Source organism: Morone saxatilis, unplaced genomic scaffold (genome assembly GCF_004916995.1).
Source record: "Morone saxatilis isolate NCDOM2014 unplaced genomic scaffold, NCSU_SB_2.0 Contig20, whole genome shotgun sequence".
Lineage (NCBI taxonomy): Eukaryota > Metazoa > Chordata > Actinopteri > Moronidae > Morone > Morone saxatilis.
Genome location: NW_023339763.1, coordinates 22,921,077 through 22,937,201, shown reverse-complemented (window position 1 = coordinate 22,937,201; position 16,125 = coordinate 22,921,077). Strand labels below are relative to the sequence as shown.

Here is a 16,125-nt window from a genome sequence, read left to right as displayed (position 1 = left end):
CATGACAATATTCATACATAGTGATAGCGCCACCTACTGGCAACAGGAAGTAAGCGCTGCGTGGCGATTTTGAGCTGATTTACGTGAAATTTTCATGTTGTGGTCCGCACGTGTTACGACGGCAAGTGACGCGGCCGCAGCATGCCCGAGTTGCGTTGAGTGCGAGGTCCCGCCCAACGCTGCTTGCAGCTTTAATTGGTCTTGTGTTTCCTCCCACTTAAGACAGAAGAAGTCAGAAGAGCGACGAGGAAGGAGAAATCAAAGAAAAGCGCATTTCCTGAAATGAGACTTCCTTCCCAGTCCTGTACCATCTGAGCACATTCTGATGATAGCTGTGTGGCATCTAGTTGCCTTGGAGTTGTGAAATATTAGCCTATGCATATTGTCATGCAATCAGTACTTTGGCAAGCATCTACACATGCACAGCAAAGCTGTATTTAAATTGTACCGGTCAGTAAAACCAAGTAAAGAAAGTCTTTAGTTAAACCCCCTAGGAGTAGACATTTTACGTGATTATAGGATCTTTTCAATTATTTTCATTTTAGGTTTTTAGAAAAATTAGACAGTCCATGTGAAAATTGGTGCTGTTTGTGTTTCTTTCAGAAAATTATTTTCCCAGATCAGATCCACTACAAGTTTGCAGGAGTAATTGACTCCTCCTCCCGCCCCTTTTTTTGCTCTGAGATCCAATGACAGTTGAGCAAGCCTTGGTCAGAACCTTGGTGAACTTTCTACTTCCTGTACTTAGATATGCTATGTGCTAGGCTCATCTAAATTCAAAAGAAAACCAGATTACGAAGATGGTTGAAACATATAAAATGACTGATTTTACCAAAATAAGCTATCTTGAGAGGTGACTGTATATGTCACTTTTATCTATTAACCATCTTTAAAATGTGGTTGTCTTTTCAACAGAGAGCCTAGCATGTAGGAAGTTGACCAAGATTCCAAAAGGGGTGGGATTTAGGAATAATACCAGCATTCAGTTTCCAAAGCCATAAATTCATTAATTCTAAACATGGGGGCTTTAATCTATAAAAAATTAGAGGATCTAAAAACAATTAAAGGATAAGGCTGGTATTATTCTGTCTTCTAATTGTCAACAAAGACCAAAACAAAGACCGAAACCAAAAATGTGTTAGTCCATCTCAGTATGCCCCAAATCCTCTACCCTGTCTGTAGCACTGATAGCTGATTGGACCCCATTGAAAACGTAAATTCTATTTACTTTACAAAACAGCTGAGAATTGGAGTTTGTAACAAATGTCACTAGAACACTTGTAAAGAGTGCATTAGTTAGGGGCTATTTCCAGCCATGGAATAGGTGAGTATTTAGGGCAGCATTGATGTGGTTTTCATAAATTTTGGACAAAAATGGAGCTCTATGGCACGGAGGAATAAGATATATCAGGCTTTAGATACATACACAATACTTGTTAGTAGGATACATTCATTGTTAGTTTTGGTCTTTCTATGGGATTTGCTTTTGAAGAAAAATATATCCATATAAATATCTTTATTTTTCTACACATATCCAATCTGTCTAATTACTTGAGGAATTAGAAAATAAATAAAATACAGAAAGTGAAATTAATGTTTTAATGTTATCGGCCTATACCAGCAGTTGATAGTGTTTTTGTAGAGATGCCACTTCAAAACAGCATCCAGTATGCAGTCATTTAAAGATAACAGGGGAGGAGTGTGTCCTTATGAAAAGACTTTAGGTTCCTCTGAGCAGAACAGAGCTTTCTCATGGCGGACATTTTGATTTGTCTAATACAGGCGTAGCATAATGATGGATACTTTCCACTGCCAGGGCTCTATTCTATTCAGCTGGGTCTCTGACATGGCTTGTAGAGCCACCATTAATATTATTAGTTCCACCGGTGCTCTTCTTGCTATGTCAAAATGTCTCCTCTGAAAAAGGTCTATTAAGGGAACGAGATTGTTTATGATGGCAGATTGGATCGATTTCAGGGACACACAAGGAAAGAGGAATGAAAAGACTCACAACATTGTCCAATAACATTTGACACATACTGTATAAACTGTACGGCTGAATTCACAAAGGCTCAGAGCCAATAAATATATGTAATATTAAGCAATTTCCTTTATATTCTAGGTAAATTATGACTCTTTTCAAGCTGAAGAAACGTGACAAGCTTCAACCTGTTAAGCTCTGTTCACTCAGGGATAAAGGTTTGCATGTCCTGAAAGTGTTTCACATTTAAAGGATTTTTTACCAGGAATATTTAGTTATAAGTGAAGCAACAAAGCTTCATCAGCTTTTTCCAGTTTTTAGATAGGATTTGTTCATAGTCTTGTTGTCCTGTAAGCAGGTGTCATATATCGTAAACTGGAAACATATAGTAGCTCTTGGCTCGGAGAACCCTGTGCTCTGGGTAGCCAACCTCCAAGGCAAGATAATTGTCTATCTTGCATGAGACCAGTCTAAAAGCACTAACTCTACAGACTCTATCTTTTGAGCTATTAAGAAGTACATCCTGAAGAAATTAACAACATGAGGTAAAATCACCTCGAAAGTGATGTGCTCTCTATGCACTGTTTTTCTAAAAGTGAGAAGTGAGCAATCTGTTCTTGTGAAGAAATCCATACAAGAGGGTGCCCCTGACCCAGAGTCAGAAAACAATTCCATGTGGATGACAGAAAACTGTTTTTGATATTGACCAGTGTGCAAAATGAATTCTAACTGATTAAGGTAATGGGTTTGTTTCTTGTAGAGTAGTGTGAAGTGTACCGGTGAAACAGTGTTGTGTATCATGTAGTTACTTACGGAGTTTCCATGCTTTTTCTGCAGTGGGTTATGGAAAGTGGGGGGTCTGGAAGAAGGGAGACAGAAAAGATCATTATTGCCATTTAAGATAAGTTCGAAAAAACTACATAAAGTTTGTTAGTTAAGTATGTTTGTAAGCATTCATTTCAGAACTATTCAAATAAAGGAGTTGAAGATGAGTAATGAGTAATACACTTGTTTCGTGGCATTCAGGCAGAGAGTAAACACTGAAGTTAAAGTGTAAATGGACTGGACTTTACTAAGGACTAATGCACTGTATACAATTATTTTTTAAGCAAGCCTCAAAGTCGCTGAACGTCTGATTGACAATTGCGAAAACGTCCTTTTGGTATTTGTGATAAATAACACTAATCCAAGACATTTACATAAAAGGTTTATAAAAACTTGATTCCCCAAAGACGACATTAGTGCTGCTGCTGCCGAGCCTGGAGGGACAGGATAACAGTAAAATACAAAAGACACTTCAATAAAAAACATAAAATATAATGAGTTACTATAGCCATAGCTGCTTCTTAAGTGTCATTAAGCTTCACTTCTGGCTTATATTCTCAGTCAAACAATTACATTGCTGTTTCCTGTTTGAGCATGCAGTTAAAGCTGAGATGAGATGAGTCACAAAGCAGCAGGAGGCTGCACTTCAAGTAAAGGATTCATGTAAGTTAGGTAACATATGTTAAATGTGTCAGTTACATTTACCATGAATGTTTTTAAAGCTAAAACAGTGATAAAGACACCCAGCTAATGTTACATCATCATGTAGGAATCAGATTTTTTGTTATATTTTAAAACTTCCCTAAAAATTGGCTTAAAATTGTGTCTACTAATGAGAGGGACATTCCCCCCTCACCTCTTTTCCTCTTAAGCTTCCGCCGGCGCTGCTTGTTGACGAAGCAGGCAGCCATCGTACTGAACAGGACAGCTGCTGCCAGGAAGCAGATGGTGGCCACAATGCCAGCCACCACAGGTCTCGCCAGTCCACGCTCCTCTACCATCTCTGGAGGAGGGAAGAAGTCTGTGAGGCAAGGACGGAAGAGTCAGCAACCAGTTGAAGGCACAGTGTAACAGCTAAAATTATGATGTAAAAAAAAAAAAGAGGGACATGACAGTAGCTGGCTCACCCAGAGGTGGAGGAAATGATAAATACAGCAAACAGACTAAAGAAACAAATGTGGCCCAAAGTTAATGCTAATGTCGACATTAATTTTCTGGCTCTGAAATAGCGGGTGATATTTACTATGAGATTACTACACAGACATAAGTCCCCTGAAAGAATGCACTGTGCAATGATTAGGCAGCTATTTAATGATATCAGACACTGAATGAGGATTTTCAGATGTTTATTGGGGGGTTATGCATATAAGCCCCTTTTGTTCATTTCCCTTATGTTTTTGCCACTCTCGCTAATAAAAAAGAGGAGCCTTATCCTGTCATTTGTAGGTTCCTGCAGAGGACTTTTTGAAGGGCCTATTAAAGGAGTGTTTCTGCCATATCCAGTTAGATTCAAATATGCTACAGTTGACCTTTACTACTGCACGTGTCTTCAAAATGTACATTTCTGCAGGGAGTATGCCATGATCACCTAGCAGAATGTAAACCCTTTTATTTAAAAATTATCTGCATTCATAACTTAAAGTGTAGAAGACTGTAGAGGAAAATTAAATGATGAAGCTACATGTGCAGTGTATTATTATATTATGCATATTAATATAATATTATATATTATGGGGCGGCTGTGGCGCAGAGGCAGACCGGGTAGCCTACAGTGTGCAGTGGTATTATTTATATTTATGCACTATTAATAGGTAATATTATATATTTATGGGGCGGCTGTGCCGCAGAGCAGACCGGGGTCGTCCCCTAATTGGAAGGTTGTTGGTTCGGATCCCGGCTCCTGCGTGGCCACATTGTCAAACGTACTCCTGTGAGCAAGATACCCTGAACGCCCGAATTTCTCCGCGATGCCATGCATCGGTATGGTTGAATGTTGTATCTGAATGCATTAGTTTCTGTTCTGATGGGCCTTTGACTATCGCTGTGGTCGAATTTGGCTCGTGAAAGGGTGAATGTGGCACAGATTAGCTGTAAAATGCTTTTGAGTGGTCGGAGACTAGAAACACCTATACAAGTACAGTCCATTTACCAGTTTACCACTACAGTCTACCATATTATTATCTGGTCTGTTGCTACTAAAGTTTGTCCGATTCGTATCGAATTCTCCGAATACTGCTACAATTCAGTAGCGAGTATTTGGTTGAGTACATGCGTCTGTGCATCCAGATCAGATACCGCATCATTTATGCTAGCACAGAAACAATGTCTTTAGTTGGTTTTGGTTTATAAACAGACATTATTGAGGTGTTCTAATCAGTATTTTATATTTATTATGTATCATTATAGAGGTAGACAAGACAAATTACACCACTTTACAAGCTGCAATAATAAAGTGATGCGACACATAATGCATCAGTAATTATAATCTATTAATATCAATATATAAATAATCTTAAACAAGGCCATTTCTGGTATCTGAGGTACTTTTACGTTGTTGGTACTTTCGCTAGGGATTTTGATGCTAGACTTTTTGTATTAAAGACAGTGGTCTCTGGTGGTCATCTACTAATGTTAGAAGTAATTTAAGAGTATGTAGACAAGGATCTGAGCAGTGGCTTGCTGGAGGGCTCAATAAACAATAAAAAGGGCACCAGTGTGGCACAAAGTTGTCATTCATTCATGGTGAAACCAATTGCAATAAGGGCACTTGCATTATACCACTGGAACACTGCTCTATGGTGACAGCAACAGTATTTTAAAATGGTTCAATCCACCATCTGAGGCCATTATATACAGGTTTTATAACAACTCATCGTTTTTTCTTATGATCTCATCGATCCACGTAGTTATCTGTTAATGTATGGTTGTTGTTGTTGTTGTGTACATCTGTTTGTCTCCTGTCTCTCTCTTCCCCAGACGGTCAGAGGGCCAATGACCACCCACTAGAGCGAAGGTGTCTGGTTCGAGGTTTCTCTGTTTAAAAAGGCAGTTTTCTTCCCCCGTTGCCAGAGAGCTTTGCTCATGGTGCGTACTGTTTGGGTCTCGTAATGTTATAATGGATTCGGTCTAGGACTGGCTCTATTTGAAAAGTGTCCTGAGATTAACTTCTGTTGATAATTGGCCTTTATAAAATAAAAATTTAATTGAATTGAATTTCAAAATAATCAAGAAGATGTATGTTCTGTTTATTACTCCAGGGTACTTTACTCATTGACTAGAGCTGGGCCCACTGTGCGCCTAGTATTAGGATTGGACAGAGGACAAAACAATTCTCGTCCATTCAGAACTGCAAAATGTTTTACAGTCTGACAGAGACATAAAATGTTAATGCTTAAGTTGGAGCAGCGAGCCCTTCAGACAGGAAAAAAAAAATCACTTGAATCCTGAATATTTGGAGAAGACATGGCTGTATATGAAAAACAGACATGAAAGCTAGTTTTCCATTCAAGGGCATAAACACGTTATAGACAATTCTTTGTGAAAATATGCACATTTAGAACATTTCTCAAACTACATTTGAATGTACATTTAGTTTAGTGGCTGCCCCTCCACTTCATTTTTGTATTGTTTTGAACGACAGCTAATGCTGAACTTAAACAAAAAACAGAGTATCCCTTTGTCAAAATGTCAGTGGACTGTAAGTTTTTGTATAAGTTATTTGTATTTTGTTGATTTATTTAAAAATAAAAGTCTGTACAGTTCATCATGGATGGAAAGAATTAAACAGAAATTATTTTCATTAAAACTATAGATGTATATGTCTGTGTGATACTAAACTGTTCTCATTGTAAGCGGGAGTCACACTTCTGTTTTCGGAAAAAAATGAAAAATAAATAGGAAATAATTAGAGACAAACCTGTAGACAGACATATTTCAGATATTTTCTACTGCATATTGGGAAGACACGCTTAATGAATGTAAAGAATGATTTTGAAAACAACCATAATCATATTAATTTAAACAATTCAGAGAATCTGAAATAATGGTTTGTGAACTGGTCTGAACCATATTTTAGTGCTACATCTCTTCCATATTTCCTGATGCTTTGTTCAACATAACTGGCTGCACTCTTCAGCTCGTTAGGCTCAGATGCCAGAATTAATGCGACCGGCACGAGTTGTGCTCAAACAATATCATTACGATAATGAAAACCCAGCCAGTGTGCTGGAGAGGACACTGTGCTGTGCAGCTACTTTAATTCCTGTTACGGATCTACCAACTTTTAGAGCTGTCCTCTGTTATTAATGCTGGAGTTATCCTAGTGACCTACATGCTAATGAATCGCTCAGTGAGGACCAGGGGGGACAATGTGTCAACCTTTATTATGAACTTGTTAGAGTGGTTTATGTGCTGCAGTGAAGCATGACACAGCAAAATGCAAAGTATTCTAGCTCCAACAATATTGGTACTTAGAATAATTACTGATCAGCCAAAGAACACCTTTGTCATCTTTGGTAGCACAGTGTGCATTCACATCCTGTTTGATACTAACTGACAGTATGCCCAGAGAAAGACATTAATACCAGATCAACTGAGTATGAGGAGCCTTTTTTCTCACTACAGTGCATAGCTCTTTATCTTTACCAGTAGGGGGCAGCAGAGTACTTCCAGAGCTCCAAAGGCTCCTGAGCAAATCTTCTCTATAAATGCTACCAACAGCTGCTCTTACCAAATGATGTGTACTCAGTGACCTCTGCAGGGGAGCGACATCACGTTTTGATGGGTTTTAATTTCACATTGGAAACAGACTTTCAGCATCGAGGCCAAAAAGAGACTGGCTTTAACGAATCTCTTTTTAGTGTGAAGCAGAGCCGATGCAATCCGTGGGAGACTGGCACAGAGATGATGTCATACTCTTTAGGATGCTACAGAGGGGTGTGCATGTAAAGCAAGCTTAAATTTAACAGTGCTGAATGGGCAAAATGCAAAGTTGGAGTTGCTGCATGTGCAATTCATCCAGGGCCCCACCTCAGCTCCAAAAGGTTAAGATTGCCTGAGGGCAGAGATACTGCCAGAGGTTGTCGGGTTGAATCCCAGCATTGACAAGAAAAGCTCCTCTGAACTCGAGACAGTGAGCAGAGTTTCAAGAACTCCCTTTGTTCTCTCACTCTCTGATTCATTTTCCATGCACATATATTGTATAATGCAGAGTTCATACATTTGACATTTGTACGTCTATATTTAACACTACACCACATCACCTACAGATTATAAAGTATTCGTAACATTGATACTCTATAGTATAGTATATGTTACAATTCCCGAACATATCCTAGCCAAGATGGGTTTGGGGCTTGTTAGGCCTTTTATTGGATAGTGACAGGCGAAGATAGACAGGAAACAGGGAATGAAAGAGAGGGGCGATGACTTGCAGCAAAGGAGGCTGGATACTAACCTGGGCCACTGCAGTAAGGACTCTTAGTACATGGGGCGCACACTCTAGCAGGTGAGCTATCAGGGTGCCCCTAACCAAAATGTTTTTTGTGCCTAACCAAATGTTAACCACAGTGGTGTAATATCTGAAAACTGTTGTTAGGCTGTTGAGTGGACTATTTCAAATAAAGAGTTACCAAATCTGAGTATGAAAATACAAATATCAAATGTGTGAACCATAATTTATACAGTATATGCCGTATGCATATAAAATGAATAAACTAAACTAAAAATAAACAATCTATAGGGAGACTATCCAGATAAAGTGTAAATGATGACCACAGGTAAAATTTTATTTTAGTAAAGATCCTCTTTAAACATGCATTACAACAAATACAATAGTCTGCCTGGAACAAAAATGTGTGTCATTAAATTTGAAATCATTAAAAGTCATCTATTCTTTCTGCCTCATTAAAGCTTCCAGAATCTCTGAATACGCAAATGTTGTTGATTTATAAAGTTTTGCTGCTGAGACACCCACCAGATGTCTCCTACTTCACTGTGAACGTCCATTCTCAGTCTGGATGTGCACTGGGTCGGCCTTCTACATCACCAACCTGTCCAGTTGCATACTGGACACCAGGACTCGCGACGTAACCTATACTTACTCTCACAGAGACCAAGCAGACCAACGCATGACCAAGCCACCGTGGCAACGGGCGCGCGCGGGCCGCAAGGAAAAACTGCCTTTTTAAGAGGCAGAAACCTAGGACAGACCCTTCGGCTCTAGGTGGGTGGTCGTCTGCCTCGACTCGAATGTGGAAACATCCTTCTAGTGTCAAACTCTGCACATACATCATTCAAACAGCACACTGTGGGAACAGGAAGAAACACTGATTGACAGGAGGGGGGCTTTAAGTGATATATAATGGCTCACCTGTGCTGGACACTCCCACTACGTTGCTAGGTTCGCTGATCATGTCATCCATGACGGCCATGACACGAAACTCATACCATGCCTCCTAGGAGCAGAACAGAGAGATCAACATTCACCGGGTGAACCATCCGGATCTCACGTCTGGCATCAGAAAGGTTCAATCAGGCTGTGGGATTCTGATGGTGTCTCCAAAGACCAGCCAGCTAAGCCACCATGGCTTTGGAAATAAATTGTGCAGCTCAGTCAGTGACAGCTACTGTTTAGTTTTAGTAGCACAATGTATGAGATTTTAAAGTGAAACAAATGTGAGAACAGTGAAAAAAACATTAACTTTGAGATAAAAATCCTACATGAATGGCACTACGGAACCTAGAAGTCATGTATTACAAGCTGAATTTGGCTTGAATTGGATTTTTTTAAGTGGCACACCAGGTTTACAAATTTAAAACACACTACCCAGCCAGTGAACAGTTGTATAACTTCAGTGACTCTTCTTTAGGAGGAGGATGAAATGGGGTGTCTTTTTAGACTATGAAGGTAACGTTACTTTTATAAAATTGCATTAACTTCAGCCTGAAATGTGTTTTTCTGAAGAATCTGTAATGATCTCGCTGCGTCAGCTACAAATCAAAACCAACTTAGAACCAAAAACCACTGATGCAGCCCGGTCAGAATTTATTGGAGCACACCCAGCTATCGTGTCGCGATGCGGTGTGTGGGCTAACTATAGACTGTATAGTTAACAATGGATGTAGTCTCTGTGACGTCACCCATAGGTTTCTGAAGAGCTGTTGTGAAGCTCAGTATGGTTGACCCTGGTCGCTGCCCTCTTGGAAGACCTCCCGGCTAATGAAAAGCGTGGGTGGAGCTGAGGTGGGCCAAATGAAGCCTGGTTATCGAAAACAGCCGTCTGTGACAGCACCCACCTGCCACTCAAAGTGGCCATGTCTATAATTATATATAGCTTAAAATCATATCATATCACGAGGCTTTGCAGTGATTACAACAATATGTACAAAGAGAAACATGACAAGAATCTCAGTAGAAAATGAATGAGAGCAAATAAACTGTTTATATGAATATCATACATCACCTTTGACTAAGACATATTCAACCTCTTTTTCGTTTTTGTGGAGCTGGCTGTGCTCTCTCCACAGAGCAGGGTCAGCCACAGAACATCAGCAGTAGAGCTGGCACAGATTCAGCCAGTGTCTTGCTCAAGGACACTTCAGCAGGGTGCAGTACCTACTTTGCTGTATTGTTGGTGTAACACTCAAATACCCACTGATAAATATACTCTGGATTAAGTTCTCAGCTCAGTTGTTTCCGAAATCATCAGAAAAAATTGAGGATTTGAGTGTGGAGAAGAGTGTCATACCAAACATCATCACACCACCACTTTTACACAAACACACATGTGCAGACAACCAAACAGAGCATCCCTCCGGGGTCAAATTGCCTCAGCCGGTGCAGTAAGACATTTGCAGCCAAAAAAGTTACACAAGCTGGGTGCATTGTGTGTGCACAGTGAGAGAGCTGGAGAGAGGTGTGTGTGGGTGTTTGCCGTACATTGAAAGGAGAGATAAAAGCATCTGCATGTAGCTGAAAGTGGTAGTTAGATTAAAGAAAGAAGCTCAAACATGTCATTGTAGGAGAATTAGCCGACATGAGCAAGATGTGAAATGCTGAAAAAGAAGCATTGTGTCAGAGCTCATAAATCATTAAAGATAAACTGGTTGTCCTTTGCTGTGGAGAAAAAGACTCTAAAAAAGCATACTGTGTTCATAATTTCATAATTTTCTCTTGCAGACCTGCAGAAATACAGGACTGTGTGTGTTCTGGACTTCAGATACAACATATAAGAAAGAGTGAAAACAAGAAATGCCACACAGAAATGGTCAGAAAGTGAGCCCAGTCAGTGTGTTCACACCTGCATTGTTACTATGACAACCAAGGTGGCAGCACATTGTTATACATATGCAGAATCTGATCTGGGTACTTGTGTTAAGCCTCAGTGTTAAGCTTCTTTAACATAATGTTCACACTGGCAAGTTCATTAAACAGCTCCAGTTTGTTAAATCATATGCAGTCTGACAGCATCTAAGTGACCAACCAACTTGAAGAAAGAAAAGAGGCTAAACTTATGTAGAGACTTTTGGAATTTTTGGTTTTAATGTGCTAATTCACTCAAAAGCCGTCTTTACGGAGCTTTATTGTGAGTTTCAGCTCATTGTTTAGCTGTCTGGCTGCAACTCTACTGTTTTTTTGATTACATCATTTTCAGCTGTGGCAGGCCAAATGTTTGCAAACTACCTGCTCAGCACCAAACTGCATACAGACATGGTTAGTTAATTTAGCATTTAGCAACCAAAGAGATATTTCCCTCTGGAGTTGGTGAAGACCAAAACAGAGCTAATAGAGTGAATATTGGACTCACATTCATCAGGTGGACACAAACACAAAAATATTATTATTATTATTATTATTATTATTGCAGGTTTAGGCTTTCAATTTTTTTTTATATAACTTGTTTAAAGGTAAGTACAAATGATATAAAAGTATATTAATTTCGTGTTGATTTAACCTGTGTGCATGTTAGCAAAAGAAGAAAAAAGAAAAGAAGAAAAAAAGAAAACTAAGTACAACGGCTGGTTACTTGCAAACTATTATGAGGACGACTGTAAGTCAATTCACTTAGATGGACAACCTTACTTATTTTGAACAGAGTACAAGGAGGAGCTCAATCAAATGGAAGAAAAGACAATGGCCAAAAATATGACGATAACACCTAGGTTGAAAAATATCAACATTTTCCTTTAATTATGGATTAAACTGTCCTTTAGTCAAATATGAAAAGCCCCAGATATCCTCACACCTGATTTTTAGATCTTAAGCTAGGATGTAGATGTACTGTAACACCTAGGCACAGATAAAAATGTGATTTATTCCGTAATGCTTTACAATAACCACATTTACTTGTTAAAAAAGGGTTTCATTCAAAAATAACAGATTTATTTACATGTGTACTAGTATCCTGGTTATGATCGTGTTTTTGGAGTTTCCTGGTCATATTATGTGTATGGAAACACCTTACCTTGGTATTCAAGATTCCCCCAGCCCAGCCATCTCTTTATCCTGGAACTGGCAGATGTAGGTCCTGTATAATACTGTGTGTAAAGTCTACAGTCCGTGTCCTGTCTTTTACCTGGATGAGGTCTCGGGCGAGCAGCTCCGTCTCCCCAGCAGGAATGCCGTCGTCCAAGACCTCCCATCGTTCCCCCAGGCGAAACTCCATGACATAATGCTGGATAGGTGCTGTGTGATTGGCAGGCGGGATCCAGGTGAGCAGGACTCCCTGCTGCGTGCGATTGGCTGTGAGGCACCGTGGTGGGGTAAGCAGCACCAATGGTTCAGGGGTACTTATAGGAAATACTGGAAGAGCACATTAGGGTTGAGAATGTGTGTAAGTGACTATTCAGCGAGTGGTTCCTCCAGCATGATGCTAATGAATTACCCTTCCTTTACAAATGTGTCTTAAATAGACTGTGACTAGATGTGATTAAGCTTTTATATCATATGCATCTCCAACATATGCATAAAATTCACACTTTCCCATTGCATCCACAGCTATCCTGTCACTCTGTTGGCCAGTATGCTGTTATCCAATCCACTCATCTTCCCAGTCATATCTGTTATGCTAAAGTTTATTCTCATTTTCGTCGGCACTGAACTCACCCTGCATTCACACTTGTCAGGATATCTGACTTTAAACGACTGGTGAAAGACTTGACTATGTTAAAAGTTTTTTCAAAGCAGAAAGAGACAAAAGGCAGGCCCCTGAGATGTATGCTTTGTCTTCTTTGTTTCTACTCCCTGGCTGACACAGAAGGTGAATAGTTATCCCAATTTTCAGCATTTCACTTATCTTTAGGTAATAATCTGTGACAGCTTCATTTCAACTTAATAAATGTCCTTTTACTTACAACTGTAAGGAATGATATACTGCATAATGATTCAGCCAGAGCCTAGTTTAAGCTTTTACAAGGTTACTTCGTTGTTGCTGATACAATAAGAAAGGGTATTATTATCAGAGCAGTGTGTTAACAAGCTGTTGCAAAGATTTAGCTGGCAACTGTGGATTTCACCATCTATAATGACAACTGTCTGCCCTAAATTAATTCTGTAAGTTGGAAGAACAGCAAAAAGCAATGTTGGCTGTTGTCTGGTGAACAGCTTATTTGTAAAAAAGATGGTTTTGTGGATTATTGACATTTAAAAAAGTGTCCTTTTGCCATTAGTGGTAAGTCTTTTTGTACATAAATGATATAGGTGATAATGTCACATCATTGTCAGACAGGTAGTGAGCAGGTAGCCCAGCAGCTGTGGTGTTACTGGCCAACAATCAATATAACGCCACTTTTGAATCTCCTGATTATAACTGACCATTTTGAGGTAATGTCAAGTATGCCACTAACGTAATAGCTCAATGTGTGTGAGCTAAATGGTCAAATTTTTCTCTAGAACACTAACCAAGTTTACTTAGAGGTTTTTAGACTTTTCTCTGGCTGATTAAAACAATAAGAGCCTGGGAGGGGGGGGATAATGGGGTGGCACTTGGGGTGGCCAGTGTTACCCCAGGGACCCTATAGAAAACGGCTCGGAAGTCCAGTGCAATAAGCAATATTCTAAGTTTGTGATAATGCTCGGTACAGTCATATTGTTTTTGATACTATATAGACCAGTGATTCCCACCCACGGGTAAAGTTACCCTAAGGGTTACTTCTGCTGTGGCCAGCAACGATTGTGGAGCAACAACTCATTCGAAAAAAATTACAATTTAAGTCTCAATAGAGAGCTAAAGGTAATGGATAAATAGTGGAAATTGAATTATAGATACAGAAAATCGAGAAAAATTATAGAAAATAAATTGTTGGAAAGTTTAGTTCAAAAAATTATGAATGATTGAAATGCATAAATGGTTCAAAAAGTTAGCTAAAAATTGATAAATAGTTTAAACATCCAGCTTGTGCAACAAGTAGTACCAATGCAAGTTAAACAAACTGAAACCGTAGGCTTTCTTATATCATCCAGTTTAAAATCAATGAACACATTTGGAACATAACTGGTGGTGCTGATGAAGGGGAATTTGAGTTCATCTGACAGGACTGTGGGGAACGCCTGAAAAAAAAGTTGGGAACCACTGACATAGACAACAAAAATAGGCCTCAAATAATTTAAATTACAATATTGGTCAGAAAAACTCTAATTAGATATTTGCTTTTGAATAGTTTAGCTCCAATATAACATTTTTAGAGGCGAGGCACTGTCATGTTCACTAATTTGTTGTAATTTAAACAGAATCCTTCACTGCCTTGCCTCGTCTACACCTGTAGACATAAAACACTTAAAAAACTTATCAAACATCAGCAGGATCCTCCTCACTAAATTCTTTAGTCTGTGAAACATCCCACGACCAGCCGCTGAGGCGTGAAACATTATCATTTATAACAAAGAACTTTCTAAAATGATTGCTCTACCACTGCAGCGCTAATCTTATGTGGAATAATAAATGTCAAAGACATGGACATTTATATTATATTATATCTATATTAACCTGAGAACTTGGCATAGTTGTTCAACATCAATCTTCCTCATTGAGTGACATTATTCATTTGGAAATGTTCAAGGTTCAGTTTCATGAATCAAGTTTTCATCCTAATAAAAAACTTACAGTGATACAGAAAAATAAAGGCATCTAAGATATGAAAAAAGTTTATGATTTTTTGGTTCCAAAAAACATGATTTTATTTCCACTGCAAGACTGCCGAAGGCATTTTATTATTGGATCCCTTTGCTCCAGTTAAGCGGTAGTGGAGTATACTTACCTAGTGTGTTCACAGTGACAACCTCGCTGAAGGGGCCTGTGCCAAGCTTGTTCTGGGCCAGGACGCTGAACTGGTATGTTGTCTCTGGCTCCAAGCCGGGCACCACCATCCAACCGTGGCCTCCAGGCACGGATATGGAAAGCCAGTCATGTGGACCTAAACGCTCCCTCTTCAGCCTGTATGGGAGTCACGATGAGAGGTGAGCCCACAGACAGTAGATATTGGAAAGAAGATAGTGGGTGTGCCTTCACTTTTAGATACAAAAGTTAAAGTCTAAAGTCATTGTCACACAGTTTAGCGTATTGCAGCAGTTCTACTTCCATCATTGATCCAATATTATATCATTGAATTAAATATTTGCATCATGGATTTCTGACTTTTCACTTCATTCACAACACTTGATGGTAGTAAGCCCATGCTGCACTCAGCTTTGCAGTTTGCTGTTTGCCCATGCCACACATTAAGCGTTGACTGCACCTTGACCAAATGAAGCAGAACAGCGTACACATGCAGCAGCTGCAACAATCCGACTGTAAATGTATTTTATCATATGTAAACATGAATGAGAACTGCACACAGTACAGTTTTCAAGGTAGGAAGGTGTTTTTTTTCCCTAGTCTAAAATTGTGTTACTTATTAAAGGTTTTATATATATACTGTATATGTATATGAGGTTTAAAACATTAATATAGCAGCAAAGACCTATTTAGTATGTAATGATACAGCGGAGTCATGGTGTCCTGAACAGAGAATGATGTCACACTCCCTCTGCCGGTGTTGTTATTCCAGCTAGTCAGTGATTTGTTTAGAAATCTGGTCTGGCTGCTCATGCATGTTAGTCCCTCACTTTTAGTGGATGTATTTCGACAGGCACATTTATCCCCAAGGATTAGTTAACGTAACATGGCAGCCACAGCAGCCTATTTTCTCATTTAACTCTAAGGGTTTATTTCCACCAAACCAGCATTGGTGATTGTTGAAAAGACTGTTGAAAAGACTAAAGGCTCTTGTACACTCGCCGTTCCCGACCTGTAGTGCGACAATGTGACGTCACGGGAGCGCCG

The 16,125-nt window shown here is 39.3% G+C and overlaps 1 protein-coding gene across 1 annotated transcript in view; it reads right to left on the bottom strand.

Moving 5' to 3' along the window:
• LOC118332029 (protein turtle homolog B-like) overlaps positions 1-16,125 on the bottom strand; it is a gene marked incomplete in the record, with an annotated part of 123,289 nt that overhangs the window by 21,536 nt on the left and 85,628 nt on the right. Inside the window, 5 exon segments of the mRNA XM_035667158.1 lie at positions 2,795-2,840; positions 3,663-3,827; positions 9,177-9,261; positions 12,382-12,608; positions 15,062-15,237. Coding sequence (XP_035523051.1) covers positions 2,795-2,840; positions 3,663-3,827; positions 9,177-9,261; positions 12,382-12,608; positions 15,062-15,237 — 699 coding nt within the window.